The sequence below is a fragment of the Rhinopithecus roxellana genome, chromosome 13 (genome assembly GCF_007565055.1).
Source record: "Rhinopithecus roxellana isolate Shanxi Qingling chromosome 13, ASM756505v1, whole genome shotgun sequence".
NCBI lineage: Eukaryota > Metazoa > Chordata > Mammalia > Primates > Cercopithecidae > Rhinopithecus > Rhinopithecus roxellana.
Window position 1 is genome coordinate 757,940 of NC_044561.1, and position 19,655 is coordinate 777,594.

General features: G+C 43.6%; 1 protein-coding gene across 7 annotated transcripts in view; it reads right to left on the bottom strand.

The window, feature by feature from the left end:
• Window positions 1-3,776: 3,776 nt before the first annotated feature.
• The window catches only part of TNRC6B (trinucleotide repeat containing adaptor 6B), a 283,394-nt gene continuing 267,515 nt past the window's right edge, over window positions 3,777-19,655 (bottom strand). For 4 of the 7 annotated variants that reach the window (XM_030915674.1, XM_030915671.1, XM_030915673.1 and 1 more), the window contains 4 exons: window positions 16,879-17,103; window positions 16,345-16,415; window positions 10,524-10,663; window positions 8,512-8,899 (listed from right to left, as the gene is read on the bottom strand). In XM_030915674.1, the coding sequence (XP_030771534.1) occupies window positions 8,512-8,899; window positions 10,524-10,663; window positions 16,345-16,415; window positions 16,879-17,103 (824 nt within the window). Of the gene's footprint in view, window positions 8,900-10,523; window positions 10,664-16,344; window positions 16,416-16,878; window positions 17,104-19,655 lie in introns of all 7 variants that reach the window. The other 3 variants (XM_030915672.1, XM_030915676.1, XM_030915675.1) reach the window with 2 other exon arrangements.

Here is a 19,655-nt window from a genome sequence, read left to right on the forward strand (position 1 = left end):
GAAGATAGGAGTGGGGAGAAGAGGTGAAATTGTTTAAAACATAAAAACAAATAGAGACACTGCAGATTTCTGTGTTCAACTATAATAGCGCTGAAGAAACAAAATATGACTTGATTTTTCTCTTTTCTTTCTCAAACACTTCAATCTTAACTCTTCAAAACCCCTTTTCCTTGTGTGTAATACCCTGTTTGCATCAACAGCAACGTGGTGTGACGCCCATGTGGGAACATAACGGCCGCCTCAGGACAGGACTCAAAGGGTAAAAGTGTGCTGCTCGCTCTGCACACTGGCAGAAGCTGGAAAACGCCTTGTTTACATGCGTGAATGTGTCACAAGTATCACCATATTCCAATTCTCCAGTGCTTACAGAAAAACAGAAAACAAAACAGCCACAGCCACAGGAGCACAAACATACACAGAGAAAACCAGGGAATGCAAATGTGTAAACCTGCGCTCTTGGACGAACCTGGGTCTGCGTCGCCTGGGTACCTTCCCCTCACTGTCTCCTCTCCCAAGTCCCAGAATCTCTCCCACTCAGCTCTACACTGTGCAATATTGATGCTAATGAAATCTCAACAGCTGCCCCTGGGACTTCCAGGAGGAACTCTGACTTCCCTAAAGACTTAAGCTGACCGTCTTTCTGTTTGTATCCAATGGACAGCCTCTTCCTATAACAGACGGTCTCTGTACTCACAAAGGCACATTCAGAAATACTATACTTAATTCCTTAGACAAAATTTAAAAAGGGGGATGGATGATGTTTTAAACACATTTATTCTAAATTATCCCAAAATTTCTGGCAAGAAGTGTCATGCTAAAATGCATCACTTGGTGAGAAACTACCTTTAAAAGGTATGTAACTTCTTAAAGGGATTCAAAGGTTTTTGTTTTGCCTAAATACCCACCTTTCCCATTTTTGGCGAACACACATAGAATATACTGTCCTCCTCTCTGTAAAGCTCTTCTGTAGGGCTAGTCTCCTGGCAGTAAGGCCACTCCACTTTGCCTCCAGTCAACTTTTACACCCACCCCTCTGGGAGTTGTACACACCTTTCAGTAGCCTAAGGGGAAGGAACACCAGATTCCGGAGGACGGAGGGTGGGAGGGAAGGAAAAGCACTTCCTTTCACAGCTCTGCTGCAGCAGCATCATGAGCCACCTCGACAACTGTCTTTTGCTGCTTACTGTGAGCAGTGAAGAGGAATTTCCCTTTTTGGAAAACAAACAAACAAACAAAACCACCATCCCAACTTATTGATATTGGCTAGAAATGGGTCAATTATAATTGGGAATTTATTTCCAAAGCAATAATTTACAGTTTGAATATGAAGCTGAGGCACAGAGTGCTTTAAATGAACACTATTTATTCTTTATTTAAAACAGAATACTTCTTGCCTATTTATCTGATCTTTCCCCTCCCATGAACAAAACAAGCGTTGGTCACAGTGAAGAACTGAAGACAGCTTTTTGCAAAGACCCTTGGCCAAGGTAGTACCATTTTTCCTGGCCATGTACAGTTTCTCATTAAAAACAAATTCAGGTATATAGTTAACTGAAAAGGGAACGATCTAAATTTGGTGAGGCAAACACTGGCAGTTACTGCAACTTTCGTTACTTTTTTGGGTGGTGGTAGGAGGTTACACAAGAGACTGACAGCTTAAAAATGACTCAAATGTTAGGGGTACACCACAATCACTCGGATCTAGTCCTGGTGGCCACACGCGTGAGGGCAGTGTGGTGCTGAGCTGCTGGAGTAGCTCTCCACTCCCCGGACCAATGTCCCCCTTTACCACCTCATAGATGTTCACGGCCTCTTTCTTCAGAGGCACGGAGTGGGGGAGGTATGGTGAGCTGGTTGGGGAGGGTCGAGGTCAAATTTTTATTATTACTATGTTCATAGATTCTTGGAGCTGGTAATTATTTCAAATCTAAAGAATGTGATACTGGCCGGGTGTGGTGGCTCAAGCCTGTAATCCCAGCACTTTGGGAGGCTGAGACGGGCGGATCATGAGGTCAGAAGATCGAGACCATCCTGGCTAACAGGGTGAAACCCCGTCTCTACTAAAAAGTACAAAAAACTAGCCGGGTGAGGTGGCGGGCGCCTGTAGTCCCAGCTACTCGGGAGGCTGAAGCAGGAGAATGGCGTAAACCCAGGAGGCGGAGCTTGCAGTGAGCTGAGATCCGGCCACTGCACTCCAGCCTGGGCGACAGAGCGAGACTCCGTCTCAAAAAAAAAAAAAAAAAAAAAGAATGTGATATTACCACCCCCTTTATCGAATTTAAGATCAAGAAAACAAAACAAAACAAAACACTATCACTGAAAAATAGGGACCATTTCTGAAAATACACACACCTTTGGCGCTGGCCAAAAACCCACAGACTGTTACCACAGGGTGTGCACAAACTCTGGAAAAATCTAGATAATATTCTGTTTTCTTACAGAATGACGATGTCCTCAACAGCAATATGTATATCTGTGTGTTCCTTGACTGTACGGACTCCCTGTACTAGCAGATAAAGAAGGAAAGGGGGTGTGGTGTGCTGCACAGCAGGGGTTGTGGGTTCCCTCTTTTCTCAATGACCGTGAGGTCTGAAGACTGACAATTCATTGTATACACACGGGCTACAATATTTTCATCTGCATTATCACGTGGCTTTACTTGTCCACTCACAGGAGGAAAAACACAATTAAAGAACTAGGCTTTTTTTTTTTTTTTTTTTTTTTGCAGTAACACTAAGAAGTGTAGTTAATGCATACACATGAAGTGTGACAAAACTTGGCAAAAACACTGGAGAGGAAAGTTTGATTTTTTTAACCAGCTAAAAATGTATCTTACTCCTAAAGATCTTATAGATACTTAAAAACAAAAACCTCACATCTAAAACAATAACCTATAAAGCTTTAAATGTTGAATTTTAACTCTGAGGATGGGGAAAAAAGGGATCGTTTCTACAGAAAGACTCAATTGTTCCCTAATCTTAGAGATGGCTATTACAGTCAAGTCTGCTGAAAACACCCTGTTTACTCTGCAGGGAAAAACAGGCTTGGCATAAGCATTTTGCTCAGCATGCAGACATTTTCATTCTGTTTTAGAGAACAGTCAAGATGGCAGAATATAAAACATGAAATTAAAAAGTACACAGCATCTGAGGTCGAAATGGAATCTGGCTGTTAACCCTACAAAAATCACACCCCTCTTCCAAAAAAAAAAAAAAGTGGTAAAAATGAGTGAATATCTGCAAAAAGTTAACAGCCCATGAACTTCTAGTTTCTGCAAGATATATGTATTAATAAAGGTGCTTCCAAATTCTTAGGCAGGAGTTTTATCTTTTCCTTTCTCTTTCCTCTTACATACCATGTTCAACCCACAGAAGTTTGGAAGAATCGATTGCTAACTTAATGCTACATTCATGTCAGAAGAGGTGGGAAAATTCTTAGAACAGGAGCCATATTCATAGAAAATCAAGTTGCTATAAATAAAACTAACTGGCAATAAATGGATAATGATTTATTGGGGGGACACTGATTAAATAATTTGGTTTGGAACCTTAACGTGCAACACTAAGTTAACTCCTATGAATGCTGTAAATGAAACATGTCCAGGGTTGGGGACTGAGGGATCAGAGATGTTACATGAACCATCCACTTCTTCACAGTGTCTCAGAGATCTGAACTTTTTTAAACACTTAAAGTTAGGTCACGGCGCTGGATCTAATTGCCGGCAGAGGTCCTCTATGTGATGTGAGACACCCCTTTCCCTATTAGTGCCTCTTTTCTTTTGGCTACTCATGTGGTAGGCAGAAACCAAGTTTGTGATGTTCAAGAGATGTACACACCTCTAAGCCACTAATAATCAAGTGTTTTAAAAAGAAGTAACTAGTAAAAAAAAAAAAAAAAAAAGGGAAAGCTCAAATTAACGTAATCAAAATGTTTTTAAAATAAACGAGAGGTGACCAGCAAGCCTGTATCTATGCCAGAGTGTGGTGGAAGAGAAGGCACTCTCACTGATTTTTAGAAGTATATTGAAGTCACCTAACCTCTTAGTAGACATGGCTCTTGCCCAAGAATACCACGGAAAGAGCTCTTCTCTTCCATGACATCCTCACCATATCCTGTTCTTAGGTCACTGCCAACCAATAAAGCAAAGCTCCCAGCAAGTTGACAAGAAGAAGGGGGAGGTCTGGGGGAAAAGGGGAGGAGACAAAGGACAAGAGCAAAACAACAGGAACCCCTTTCTATTGGCCCAGCACAAAGAGACTTTCCAAATCACGGCAGTTGTCACAATTACACACCTGGAGGAGTCAATGCACAGTAACGGAGGGCACACGACACAGGGAGGAACTTGGCATTCTACGTTATTGAGACATAAGCATATTAACTTGCTTGACGTTTATTTTAAATTTAGCCCACTGCCTTTGGGGCCTGTCCAGAACCACTCCAATTTCCTTTATGGGCGAGTATCTTACATCTGTGGAGTGACCAGACCACACGCATACACGTGTGCGTCCCCCTTGCTCAGGATGTCTGGGTGTATGTACGAAGGCACTAAAGCGGTTTTAGAGAAATTGCAGGCAGCAACCCCACCCACTCCCTTTACCTGTTGAGCTGGAGTTTCTTTCCCACTGGGAAGCTTAATGTTTAAAAGAAGCTTAATGTTTAAAAGAAGCTGTGGTCATGCTTGGGAATTCTGACCCCTGGCCCCAGGAGGGAATACAAAAGAATTCAACATCACCAAAAACTGAAAGGAAACACTCCACATCTCCGGCTAAGGGATGGGGATAATTAAGCAGCAGATCTTCAAAACAGCAATTAAAACGAGCACAACAGTAGCTGGGAGCTAAAAAAGTAAAATCACTTGTTCCTTATTAGATTCTTCTATATTTTCTCCGCCTCCCAAAACAAACGGAGGTAAGACAGACATTCTTCATTAATAGGACAGTCCATAGATAATTTTCCTCTAGTAGTGCCTATATTTAAAATTTGTTCCAAAAATTATTAACCTATATTTCCTAACTCTTTACATAGATTCTCAGCAATCCAACTGTACTATTTTACAGATTAGAGTTACTTTTTTTTTTTTAAGCTGTTGTTTCTTCCTTCCTTCCTTTCTTTTGTTGCTGGGGTTGTGGGGACAGGGAGAAGGGCTCCTTTAAAAAAATAAAAATTACTAGGGGAGATTTCAGTTCAGTCTCAAATGGAAAGGAACAAAGTGATGGCATTCTCATCTATATACACCAAACACTCTCCCATTAAAATACACACAATTTCAAAAGAATCCATGATCGAGCTCTTACAAAGCTTAATCCTTCTCCCAATATTTTTAAGATAATGAATTTACCTGTTGCTGCTAAATTGATAATTTTTAAAAAATATTTCTATGTGTTTTAAAATGTATGATCCCCAGTATGACAATAATGTTTGGAGACTTTTCTTTTTACATTTTTTTAAAGTAAAAATTTTTTAAACTTTCTGAAGTTTCAGGAACTTGTAAAAGTTTATTAACAGGAAAGAAACAGCCATCTCTCTAGGATAAGATACGGTTAAATAAACCATCTTCAAAAAACTGGCTTCCTACCCTAGAATTCCTGAGAATGCTTGCAAATTTTAAAGCAGGAAAACAAATGTTAAAAACAGAAACAAAAAACACTGTTAAATGCTCCCAGAGTTAGTCTTCATCTAAAATATATATTTATATGTATATATATACGCACTTTTTGGTCTTTTTTTTTTTTTAAAGTTTTTAGTTTTTTTTCCCTTTAAGCTTATGATGGAAGAACATTTTAGCTTCTCATGTTTATTTTTACATATTTCAAATCCCTCATTATGTCTTGTAAACAAGAGGGGCTCTAGCACCCGGCTTTCACCGTAGTATCATAAGGAACTCAACTAACCCATAGTGCAGGTCAAGGAACCAACAGGCAGGAGGAGAGGAGGGTGGGGCAGGACACAGCAGTGAACCAAGAGCGGCAGTGGACAGGGTCACCACTGGCTCACAGGAGCCTTGGGATATGCTCCTGGTCCAGGGACGCTAAGATTTAGCCTTCTCTAGATGTCTGAATATAAGCTGCTCTTCACCTGGTGGTCACCGCACGACAGCACTTTGCTCCACACAGAGAGCAGTCAGTGGGGCTGCTGGAAGGACAGCTTTTGTATGGGGAACAGCGGTGGAAGGGGCACGGTGGTGATTCAAATTGGAGAGCAGGAAGAGGGCATGCTCAAGGCACCCAGCGGGGCCAGGTCAATGCTGCAGACGCCAAGTGTGACCACCTACCCACAGAGGGCTGGCTCATGCAGGCTTGTACACGTGAACACTCACTTGAGTCATGCCTGTCAATCTCTTTTGAGGCTAGGTTCATAGTCAACAGGGTAAGCCAGAAGGGCTACAGAATTTCCCATTCTTTGTCTCACAAAACCACTGAAATGCAAATAACTTGTTTTAGGCTTTTCCTATACACACCCACCCACCCACCTACACACAGACACAAGCTAAAAGTCAAATACATTAGGCATTGTTGTATTGTATCCTTCACTGAAGATGCTAAAGAAAGAAAAACTCCCTTGTCCTCAATAGCAGCAAGTTACAGAGGACAGTAGAGGTCTGCTCCCACCAAGGGTTGGAATGGGCAGGTATTTGCTGGTACAAAATGTCGGCACTTTATGTTAAACAGTATAATGCAGACTGGGATGTCCACACAAGTGCTAGCACGTCACCGGCATCCATCCCCCCCCACCCTATCTGGTTTTTCCCCCCCTTCAGGTCTATAATTCTCTTCACAATAAGCAGTTTGATACATTTTGATTCCAACATAAGTACATACATGTTGGTGATAACTGTAGATTAAACGTTGCCCCCTGTTCGGCCCAGAGTACTACTACATTGATGCTTAAAAAAAAAAAAAGTATTTAAATACCGAAATAAAAAAAGCGAAATTACAAGGTGGGGGAAGAGGTCAAAACCAAAAAAAGGTGCAATACTTAAAAGTCTTTGCTAAGTTATACCTGCCTAAGCAAAACCACATACACAGGAAATACACAACACAGAGAAACGAAAGGAAACGCTTGAAGTACACACTGGTTTAAGAACATTCGTTAAGTAAACGTTTCTGTCAGTGATGGCCTGGTGCTGTAACGCGCCGCGGCCTGGCACAGGTAACGCTCGGCGAGAGAGGAGCAGAGGGAGTAGCTGCAGATGCTTTCAGGAGGCTGCTCACCACTTATTCTTTTCTGTTTTCATAAAAAACAGAGGACCAACCAATAGAAATATGTAACTCAACTTCACCTAATTTTTTTAAGAATTTCTCAAACCTGATCATAAGGAAAGAGGGAACAAAGTTTTTCTGTTTTTGAGACATCGCATCATCAAAAGCTATCTTCCGTTCCCATTTCAAACTAACAAAAAGGCCTGCATGAAACTTAACAGATACTCAGATGTGCCTGCTGGCCATTCACTTTGAAAAAAAAACAGAAATAAACACACAGCTGCTCCAAGAGGTACCTCCTGCTCTAGTTTTTTGGACTTGGCAGTGCTCCACTCTACTGCTAGGTCAAAAGAACAGCCAGAGAAACCCCACATTCAGGCTAAGCTGCAAATGGAAAGGAGCTCCCTGCTTTCATCATTAAAAAGCACTCTGTTCATCTTAATGCAGCCCAATGGAGTTGCTTTAGTAGCAGTGGCTCTCTGGGACTGTGTGTTCTCAGAGTTAAAAAAATAAAATAAAAAGCAGATGGCCGGCCAGCCAGCCTGCAGACTGTCAGCGATGCAGCTTTCTGAGAAGTCAGGGTGGGGCAGGGAGAGAAGGGAAGAACACAGGCACACACACAGAGACAGAGAAGGATGCACGCGAATGCACATGAACACACGTGCACACACACACCAGAACGAGCATGCCTGGGCAGTTACATGTGCCAGAACACACTGGTATTTATCAACCAGCCAATCACAAATTTTTTCCTTTTTTTTTTTTTTAGGTTTTTGTGTTTTTGTTTTTAAAGTGAGGCTCCGTCAAGTCTTCCCTCCCCCCTCCCCCAACAATTCTTTTGAATTTCCCTCCCTCCCAAACATGGTAGACCTAAGGACGGAAACACACCCAGTGCAAACAAAGTTAAAAAGCTATTTTTTTTTCAGTATATATGTTTCTTAGCAACAACTTCCATATAACATGAAAAAAGTGAAAAACTAGAAACTAATTTTTTTAATGTTTTTGTGTTTAAATTTAAATGGTATGTGTACTTGCTTCACATTGTCTTTCTAGGTTGGCGTTCATGATTCAAGTATTTCAAGAGTGATATGTTCTCTTTTTGGATTCATATTCCAAACGAAAAAACTGAAGTTATAAGGGAGGCAACTATGTGCTCAGACAGTCTGTCAATGACCCACCTTTTTTTCTCTCCGTTTTCTTTTTTCCTTTTAAAAATGTATTTATTGCAAGTTGAAAAAAAAAACGAAAAGGTCAAGTTAGTGCTGCTGCTGTTCCAAAAAAGGTCACGAGGTCAGAGTTGAAAGTTCTAAGTTCAGATTGAATCCGACCCTCCTCCCAGAAGGTCACCAGGTAGTAAAGGAGCAGGGCTGCCCATCCTATGGGGATCTTCCACCGTTGGGACTCCCCATAAGCTAGAAGAATAGTTTGGGGGCCCCCACAACGAAGCGCCAGCAAGATCGGCCCCGCTGCTGCCACCAGCGCTGCTGCTCCACTGCCCGAGCCCAGTGGACCCACCGAAAAGATTCAGAGCAGGTCCCACGGGATCTGACTGGTTCTGGCCGGTCTCCAGCGACTGCCACCCCGCGGCTGGTGCACTCGGGGTTGCTGCAGGTGTAGGGGGCTGAGCTTGCGCCAGAAAGCGGCTGACTTCATCATCAGTGGCAAACTCAGCAAGGATGGTAGTGTTTCCCAACACACACCTGGAAGAAGGGAGGGAGAGAGAGCTATGGATCTGAGGAAAATCCTAACGCACATGGAGGGAGCGACTGCCCAGTCCTTGATATTCAATGTGCGGTCCTTTGACTAGAAGCTGCCATATCCATGAATGCTTTTTAGAATGCAGAGTCCAAGCTCCAACCAAGGCCTCTGGGTCCAGAACCTGTATTTCAACCAGACCGCCAGGTAATTGAGAAGTAATGATGTAAAGCAACAAGGCGTCACCAAAGCTCAGGATAACCAAGGACTACTAGAGAATATTATATTCTGATATTTCTTGGTGTATGGAATGTATATATTCTAGACAACTTAGCTGTCAAGAAAAACATGTGTGTCTGTGGGGTGCTAAGAGGGATCACTGAACTGGCAGAGGGCTCTGATACTGTAATGGTAGATACCTGTCATTATACATTTGTCCAAAACCATATACTGTACAAGGCCGAGAGTGAACTCTAATGTAAACTACAGACTTCTGGTAATAAGGAGGGGTTCAGCAATCTTGATAAATGCACCACACTGGTAGAGGATGTTGATAATGGTGGAGGCTATTCTTGTGTGGCAGCAGGAGATATGAGACAAATCTTTCTATTTTCCTCTCAATTTGGCTGTGATCCTAAAACTGCTCTAAAACAAAATAAATAAAGCCTTAGATAAAAAGGAAAGAAATATATGGTCTCTTTCTTCCCCCACGTGAGTTACGAGGCAAAAGATCAAACCCAAAGCATCAAAGCAACCTGGCTTCAGCCCCTGGAACTGCTGCTCTTTCTCAGGGGCTCCTCGCTGCCTGAGCCTCCTCGTCCCTGGCTTGCAGTGTGTCCAGCTTTCTGTCATGGCATCTGCAGCCAAGGGCAGTCAGCTCTTCTCCATCCACCAGTTTGACAGTGGCAGGGAAGGGGATGGGCAAAGTCTGATCTAACGCCACCTAATTTAAGCCAAGACCCTGCCACCCACCAAGACCACAACGCTTTGTCATCTGCAAAGAGGCTGGAGTAAGCAGCCAGATTCTATTATGAAAAACAATGGCACTTTTATTAGCTGTGTGTTTTTTTTTCTTTTTTGAGATGGAGTCTTGCTCTGTCACCAGGCTGGAGTGCAATGACGCGATCTTGGCTCACTGCAACCTCTGCCTCCCAGGTTCAAGCGACTCCCCTGCCTCAGCCTTCCGAGTAACTGGGACTACAAGCACGTGCCACCATGCCTGGCTGATTTTTTGTGTTTTAGTAGAGATGGGGTTTCACCACGTTGGCCAGGATGGTCTCCATCTCCTGACCTCGTGATCTGCCCACCTCGGCCTCCCAAAGTGCTGGGATTACAGGCGTGAGCCACTGTGCCTGGCCCTAGCTTTGTTTTATGTTACTTAGGATTTACTCACTACTTCACAAATTATTTACATTTGGAATTCTGAAGACTGGCCTCTGATATATACAGGACAATCCAAGCTTAGGTGGAAAAGACCTGGCACCTCCGCACTCAAGACTTGCAGATGCATGTGTGATGGTGCCATTCTTCCTGTATGTTCTGGTGCGTCTTTAATTCAGCAGCTGCCGGAATACTCACGGTGCATCTTCATGCATGTTTGTCTACGTGGGTGTAGGATCGAATACTCACATGTGCAGTGCAGTTTGGGCCTTGGCCGCCTCCTGTTTGGTGCTGTATCGGATCAGGGCAGTGCCCTGGGTTAGATTCAGATGGAATGTCAGCAGTGGGCCATGCTGCATGCAGATCGTTCTCAAGGTTGACCCGTCAATCTAAGGAGTAATGACATTCATGAGATAAAGACTGGAGGTGGGGTGGAAAAGGTAAATTTTAAGATATTCAAAGCAGTGGCTGAGACCTAGTGGGCCCATTTTGCAAATCAAGTTTGCATAAATGAGGCTCAAAACAAAAGCATATGATTCAGCCTATGGTCTGTGTTAAGAGATAAACAGGTGCGAGTGTTAATTTGTAGAGTCAAAAAAGGACAGAAATGAGATGGTATCCACATCAGAATGTAAGTTAACATTCTTAGCATCACTGCTCATGTAGGCCTCTGTAAAGAGAAAGACACAAACAAGAAAAGCACGAACAAGAAAAGTACTAAACATCTGATTATTGAAAATGCTAATGGCTGACCTGGTTCACAGCCTATTCCAACACTGTCTGACCCGACTTTGCCCATCTCTGCCTACTTCTCTATGAACTGTGTTGACATCAGGCATTTTGACCAAAGGCTGTACTCCTCACCCCAGTTAGACTTTCACCACTTAAGATCTTCAGCGATTAGGGACAATTTTCCTAATCTATGAGTTGGATGAGCAAACGTATTCACTCTGATTAATTTATTTTGCATCAAGATCTTTTTATTTATTTATTTTTGAGACAGAGCCTTGCTCTGTTGACCAGGCTGGAGTGCCGTGGCATGATCTCGACTTACTGCAACCTCCATCTCGCGGGTTCAAGTGATTCTCCTGCCTCAGCATCCTGAGTAGCTGGAATCAGAGGCGTACTCCACCACTCCCAGCTAATTTTTGTATTTTTAATAGAGACGGGGTTTCACCATGTTGGCCAGGATGGTCTTGATCTCCTGACCTTGTGATCCACTCGCCTCAGCCTCCCAAAGTGCTGGGATTACAGGCATGAGCCACTGCGCCCGGCCTGTCAAGATCTTAAATAGGTATTTAAGATCAGTCCACCATTTCAGCTCATCTCTTTGTAAGATAAACAGATTACTATTGAATTGCTTAAAAAGCTGTATTACTGGTGGCAGTGGTAGGCACCCTGCAGGATGAAAACAGGCAGTTTCTCTGTAGTTCTTTGCAGAAAATGATCAGAGAAATGTTCTTAGCATTGTTTTATAAGTAACAATAGACTACATAAACATGTTGGCATATGCCTCAAGAGACTTTTTTTTTTTTTTGAGACAGAGTCTCGCTCTGTCACCCAGGCTGGAGTGCAGTGGCGCCATCTTGGCTCACTGCAAGCTCCGCCTCCCAGGTTCACGCCATTCTCCTGCCTCAGCCTCCTGAGTAGCTGGGACTACAGATGCCCACCACTACACTCGGCTAATTTTTTAATATTTTTAGTAGAGATGGGGTTTCACTGTGTTAGCCAGGATGGTCTCGATCTCTTGACCTCATGATCTGCCCGCCTCGGCCTCCCAAAGTGCTGGGATTACAAGCGTGAGCCACCACGACCGGCCTAAGAGACTTTTTAGGATAGATGCCCTCTAAATAAATTTTAGGTGATGAAAGAAAAATTATCCAGATAAAGTAGTTCCCTTTTATCTGAGGGGAACACCTTCCAAGGCCCCCAGTGGAGGCCTGACACCACCGAAAGTATTGAACTCTAAGTATACTATGTTTTTCCTATACATACATACCTAAGATAAAGTTAATTTATAAATTAGGCACAGTAAGAGATTAAGATAGAAAAGTTATAATATACTGTAAGTTATGTGAATGTCGTCTTTCTCTCAAAATATCTTAATATTTTTTGACTAAGGTTTGGCCAAGGGTGAGAAACCATGGATAAGGCGGTAGCAACTGTATCAATACATATATTTTTTAAAATTTAGATGTGGGGGGGTCTCACCCTTCTGTCACCCAGGATGGATAGCAGGTAACTTGCTCTTATAAACTTTTAAGCTATGATAGAGATTAGTCTGCTCTTAGGAAGCTTTGATTTTTAAAATTAATTCTAACCCAAACACAGCCACCCCCATATTCATTTTATATGGATGTATGTGTACAACAGACATTTTTTTCTTTGAAACAATCTTGCTCTGTTACCCAGGCTGGAGTGCAGTGGTGCAATCTCAGCTCACTGCAGCCTCCACCCCCGGGTTCAAGCGATTCTCCTGCCTCAGCCTCCCAACTGAGGTGGGACTACAGGCGCCCACCACCACACCTGGCTAAGTTTTGTATTTTTAGTAGAGATGGGGTTTCACCATGTTGGCCAGGCTGGTCTGGAACTCCTGACCTCAGGTGATCCACCCACCTCGGCCTCCCAAAAGGGCTGGGATTACAGGCACGAGCCACCACATCTGGCCAGCATTTTTTCTTTCTTTTTTTTTTTTTTTGAGATGGAGTCTCCCTCTGTCGCCCGGGCTGGAGTGCAGTGGCCGAATCTCAGCTCACTGCAAGCTCCGCCTCCCAGGATTTACGCCATTCTCCTGCCTCAGCCTCCCAAGTAGCTGGGGACTACAGGCGCCCGCCACCTGGCCCGGCTAGTTTTTTGTATTTTTTTTTTTTTTTTTTTTGAGGCGGAGTCTCGCTCTGTCGCCCAGGCTGGAGCGCAGTGGCCGGATCTCAGCTTACTGCAAGCTCCGCCTCCCGGGTTTACGCCATTCTCCTGCCTCAGCCTCCCGAGTAGCTGGGACTACAGGCGCCCGCCACCTCACCCGGCTAGTTTTTTGTATGTTTTAGTAGAGACAGGGTTTCACCGTGTTAGCCAGGATGGTCTCGATCTCCTGACCTCGTGATCTGCCCGTCTCGGCCTCCCAAAGTGCTGGGATTACAGGCTTGAGCCACCGCGCCCGGCCGTTTTTTGTATATTTTAGTAGAGACGGGGTTTCACCATGTTAGCCAGGATGGTCTCGATCTCCTGACCTTGTGATCCGCCCGTCTCGGCCTCCCAAAGTGCTGGTATTACAGGCTTGAGCCACTGCGCCCGGCCCATTTCTTATATGATAGAACAAGGGAACAGCCACCCAGGCTTCTTTCAAAACAGTGCATCTCCTATTGCTTCTCTCAATCTCATCATACCATAATTACCACATTGTATGACAACTCTTAGAAAACAGGAGGCATAGTTTTAAGGATGGTCATACAACATTGTTCATATTTCAGTCGACTATTAGCTAAAGAAATAATTTGGAACTTCTTTTTCTGAGATGGAGTCTCACTCTGTCACCCAGGCTGGAGTGCAGCGGTGCAATCTCGGCTCACTGTAAGCTCTGCCTCCCGGATTCATGCCATTCTCCTGCCTCAGCCTCCCAAGTAGCTGGGACTACCGACGCCTGCCACCATGCCTGGCTAATTTTTTGTATTTTTAGTAAAGACAGGGTTTCACTGTGTTAGCCAGGATGGTCTCAATCGCCTGACGTCGTGATCTGCCCACCTCGGCCTCCCAAAGTGTTGGGATTACAGGCGTGAGTCACTGCGCCCGGCCATAACTTGAAACTTGGAGCTGAGTTGATTAAATACAGAGATTAAGGGCTGACCCACATCCTCCCTCATGTTAACTGTATTTAGGAAATTGTTTACCTCAATGTACACCTTGAAATACGAATCCTGTGATTTACTCCCAGAAATGGGCAAATATATTTAGGAGATGTATTTCCCCACAGAGAATCATAATATGGGTTAGCATATTAAAAGGTCTAAGAAGTCTCAAAGTGAAAAAATCTGCTTAGTTTTGTTTAACCAAGTATACATGTCCAACATATTAGGCCAGAGACCTAATCATATCTCATGAGAACATTCTGGAAAATGTTGGCTTAATAAAGTGTGCATGAATCCATGTATGAATTAAATGCCAGACAATGCATTCCATGTGTCAAAAACAGGAGGCAAAACTGACTCCTTTTAATAAGGTGTTGTGAGGGTGTTGTAAAGGTTGTGATGGACTCAGTTTTGATGGGCCCATTTAACTTCGTTCAAATGCTCAACATAATGCTTCTTCTGCAAATGCCTCAGTTATCTAGCAACCAAGGTGAAAGGCAGGGTGGCTTGGTGCAAATGAAGCCCTTCCACTGGAAAACCACCCAGAGGATATGGTCTGATGAGAGCAAATTATAGTAATGCCATCTACACGTGAAGAGGATAATAGATGGAGAGTTAAACATACCCATGTAGCATTTTTAAATTAAAAAAAAAATTTTTTTAGATGGAGTCTCACTCTGTCACCAGGCTGGAGTGCAGTGGCACAATCTCAGCTCACTGCAACCTCCGCTTCCCGGGTTCAAGCGATTCTCCTGCCTCAGCCTCTGAAGTAGCTGAGACTACAGGTGCGCATCACCACGCCTAGCTAATTTTTGTATTTTCAGTAGAGACAGGGTTTCACCACATTGGCCAGGATGGTCTTGATCTCTTGACCTCATGATCCACCTGCCTTGGCCTCCCAAAGTGCTGAGATTACAGGCGTGAGCCACTGCAACTGGCCCCATGTAGCATTTATAAACTATGAAGTCAAATGATCTCTTCCACTGGAGAGATGGATGGTTAAGTATTTACAAAGCACAGAAATGGTTAATATGTTTTAAGAGGGAGAAAATACTGAGGTTTTGTAACTAAATGATGCATGAGATCATTTTTTTTTTGTCTCGCTCTGTCGCCCAGGCTGGAGTGTAGTGGCTGGATCTCAGCTCACTGCAAGCTCCGCCTCCCGGGTTTACGCCATTCTCCTGCCTCAGCCTCCCGAGTAGCTGGGACTACAGGCGCCCACCACCTTGCCCGGCTAGTTTTTTGTATTTTTTAGTAGAGACGGGGTGTCACCGTGTTAGCCAGGATAGTCTCGATCTCTTGACCTCGTGATCCGCCCGTCTCAACCTCCCAAAGTGCTGGGATTACAGGCTTGAGTCACCGCGCCTGGCCGAGATCAATATTAAGAATCATAAAGAACTTAGTTGAGAAGGGAAGACGCTTTTAGGGATGGGGAAGTATAGGTTCAGGTCTTATTGGAGAATTAACACAGAAACAGGTAGCTTTTGGGTGTCCTTAAAATACTCCCTTTTCCACTAGGTTCTAGATTCTAACATGCACATCTGTATAGCAAATAGTGTCTACTACACAGAAACCACCAGAAAATACCACCCCTACTCTTTTTTCTCTTTCTCCACCCTGTAAGATCTGCAGGAATCCACGCTAGTGGGTTTTACCTAGTTTTATAAACTAGCATATAAAACTAGTTTTCACTTTTATAAACTGTATGTTATCATCATCTTGAAGGCAGTCATGAAGCCTAATGGCCAGTACCAACCCCTCTCCAGAAGTAGGCTGTGAACCTTGGGTCAGGAGGGGACACCCACCTCCTGCAGTCAAGACCTCTTTGCAGTGATCAGGAGATGAGCTTTCATATCTGCCAGCCTCCCACATCTATTTCTCTCTCTCTCTCTCTTTTTTTGAGACAGGGTCTTGCACTGTTGCCCAACCTGGACTGCAATGCAATGCAATCATGGCTCATTGCAGCCTTGACCTCTGGGCTCAAGTGATCCTTGCACCTTAGCCTCCTAAGCAGCTGTGCGCCACCATGCCTGGCTAATTTTTAATTTTTTGTAGAAACAGGGTCTCACTATATTGCTTGGACTGAATTTAGACTCCTGGCTTCAAGCAATCCTCTCACCTCGGCCTCCCGAGGTGCTGGGATTACAGGTGTGAGACACCAACTCCCGTCTTTCCCTCTCTTAACACAATCAAGTCCTATCTAGAAAACCACGAGAAAGCATAATTACCTGTGGAGTGAGATTGTGAAGAACCAGCCAGTAACTAGGACGAACTGAGCCACCATCACTCCAGGTAGAGGCTGTGAGCAACCAGAAAAATGGTTAGGAAGAGAAATAAAACAAAAATTCAAGAAAAGCCAAGAAGGAGAAAGATTTTCATGTAGCCCACATTTCTTCTCTGCTTTTATAAACTGTCTCTCTTTTCCACTGGACTCTGACCTTCTTTTTCTCTTCTATTGGTCCCTGACTCCTATGCATGACTTTTATGCATGATTTCCAAGACAATATTTCCCTCCCAGTGTTCTCGCTCTGCCATTTTTACTCACTCATTTTACCCCATCTGTCCCTTTGGAGTTCTTGGGTCCCTTTGCCTCATACTGACTGCGCCTTTCACTCAGGAGGTACCTTTTCCTCTACCAGAAGAAAAACCAGACAACCATGACTTCCTCTCTTTGGGAAGACCTCTTGGTGTCTTCACCATCTGTGTTAACAAAAGCCCCTTGTGGATGAACAATGGCGCTCCTCTAGGCAAATCCTCCTCACCCGAGGCGAGCCGTGAGTCCTGTGTCCCCCACCCCCTGACTGATCGGGGTGCTGTGCTGCTCCAGGGAGATGATGGTTTGGGGTTGGTCAGACCAGGAGGTGGGCGGGGCAGCGGTGTAGTGTTCCTGGAGGAAATATGGTTTTTCCACATCTTGTTGGAGAGATGAGTGGGGTTGTGTCCTATGGGATCTGGGGACCATGTTGATTTGTAATCAGGGAACTTTGCTGTAAGAAGAGAAAATTAAGGAAGGAATAAGGTTAGACGGTTCACTTTTGTTGACAAATACACGAGTTTTATCTACATACACATAAATACATACACATTTATATTCTAAAAATAGTACACATTTCAAGCACAGCGATACAAAATAACACTGTTCTTAGAGCATAATGAACAGAAAATTTTCAGTGACTGCTACTCTGAATTGATATAATTATCATATGAATTAAAGATTTAATAAGATAACCAATTCTCTACTGCTTTCTTAGCTAAAAATGACTTGAAAAGGAGGACACATGCAAGGAGAGTCTTCCTAAAGATACCAGCTTCTGGGTAACAGTGAGAATGTGAACCCTAGCAGAATAAAGTATTCCATAAACAGTCATTGACTGAATGGGAAGTAATTAGTAAATTACGCTTGTCTTGTGCCTTGATCCAGCTTATTAGATATTGATGTTCAAACAGATTCTTTAAAAACAATCAAGAAATATTCACTAAGGGCTTACTATGCATATGGCACTAAATCAGTGCCGTGAGCAATATACATAATTATCCCCAAGAACCTTGCTCAAGCTCAGATGGGAAGACAGAACAGATGAGCAACAGAAGGGGTGACCCCATCATCATCACGTATGTTCAATACGCAGAGGGGACCAAGAATGCTGGGCTTGCAGCAAAGGCTTTATAAAGACAGCTCTTGAAGGATTTACACACATGGATGGGCACAAAGAAACAGGAATGTGTAAACCAAGGTCCAACATAAACTCTCTCTGTATAGAATATGTTCCCCCCCAATTTTGGCTAAACAGTCCACAGGGGCAGAGAGGTAAAGAAGGTTATAAAGGTAGGCTGGGGACTGCATTAGGAGTCCTGCATATACTATTAGGAGTTTCTGCAATGGATTCAGCAGGGAGTGTTTAAACTACTGTGATAGTAAATAGAATGGAATAGAAGGAATGGATATTTGAAATATGATTGCAGAATAAATCACTACGGAGAAATTGTAACTGCCTGGATCCAGGGATTGAGAGAGAGGAAAGAGGAAGAAAATACTGAGGTTTTGGAACTAAATGATGCATGAGATCATAATTTTTTTTTTTTTTGAGACGGAGTCTCGCTTTGTCACCCAGGCTGGAGTGCAGTGGCGTGATCCCAGCTCACTGCAAGCTCCGCCTCCCGGGTTCAAGCCATTCCCCAGCCTCAGTCTCCTGAGTAGCTGCGACTACAGGCACCTACCACCATGCCCAGCTAATTTTTGTTTTTTTTTTTGTATTTTTAGTAGAGACGGGGTTTCACTGTGTTAGCCAGGACAGTCTTGATCTCCTGACCTTGTGATCCACCCGCCTCGGCCTCCCAAAGTGCTGGGATTACAGGTGAGAGCCACTGCACCCAGCCGAGATCATTAAGAAACATAAAGAACTGAGTTGAGAAGGAAAGACATTTTTGGGGGTGGGGAAGTACAGGTTCAGTTTTAGACAAGTCTGAGGTGATTCTTGGGCCATCTCTCAGATGAATTTTCAACTGCTGGAAAAAGATACATAGTTCAATCTGAGATACGGGCATTTATAGGTGTAAAAGAGATGGGTAATCAGAGTAAGTTCTTACACGTAAAAGAAATCTTACAAAAGTATAATGTAAGGTGGTGGTTCAAAACCTGGAATATTGAGATGTCTCCTTTACATACTTGCTCAGAACCGAGGCAAGTTATATCAGCTCTCAGAACCTCACTCAGTTTCTTTATCCACAAAAGAGCGGTAACAACAGGACTTACTCATAGCCTTTGGTGAAGGTAAAATAAAAATTCATGTGGAAGGTTTAGCATGATGCCTGGCCTGCGGGATCACTCAGTGAGTGGTAGGTTATTGTTGCACTACTGATAGGACACAGAGGTGGGAAGAAAAACAAGACAATCTGCAGCCCACTAGCCTGCCGTGTCTTCGTAGGTGGATAAAGGTATGCTTTATTTGCTTTTACCTGAGCAAAGCATGTACGTCATAATGACTTTAACAGCTTAAGGTCTGACTTGTGCAAACTGAAGGTGCCAATTACCAATATGTCTACCAACCAGTAAGGCACTATGCTCAGTGAGTGACTTCAAAGCCTTTATTATATCCACTAAATTTTCCATTTCCTAATGTCTTTCAAAAAAACATGAGGAACTTACCAAAAGATGCTAAAATTAATCAAGGTTGTTTTGTTTTTTTTTTTTTCTTTTCCTTTGGCCATCTGCCCTTAGCCTTTGTCTATAAGTGGGAGGATTTTTAGAGAAAAGCCAGCTATAACTGGCTACCTTAGGAATAATAACCTGGCCTTAATTGGTTCTTCTCATGACCCTTGACTTCTTAACAGCCTTGGTAAAAGAGAAGCATGTTGGCCGGGCGCGGTGGCTCATGCCTGTAATCCCAGCACTTTGGGAGGCCAAGGCGAGTGGATCATGAGGTCAAGAGATCGAGACCACAGTGAAACCCCATCTCTACTAAAAATACAAAAAATTAGCTGGGCGTGGTGGTGAGCGCCTGTAGTCCCAGCTACTCGGGAGGCTGAGGCAGGAGAAAGG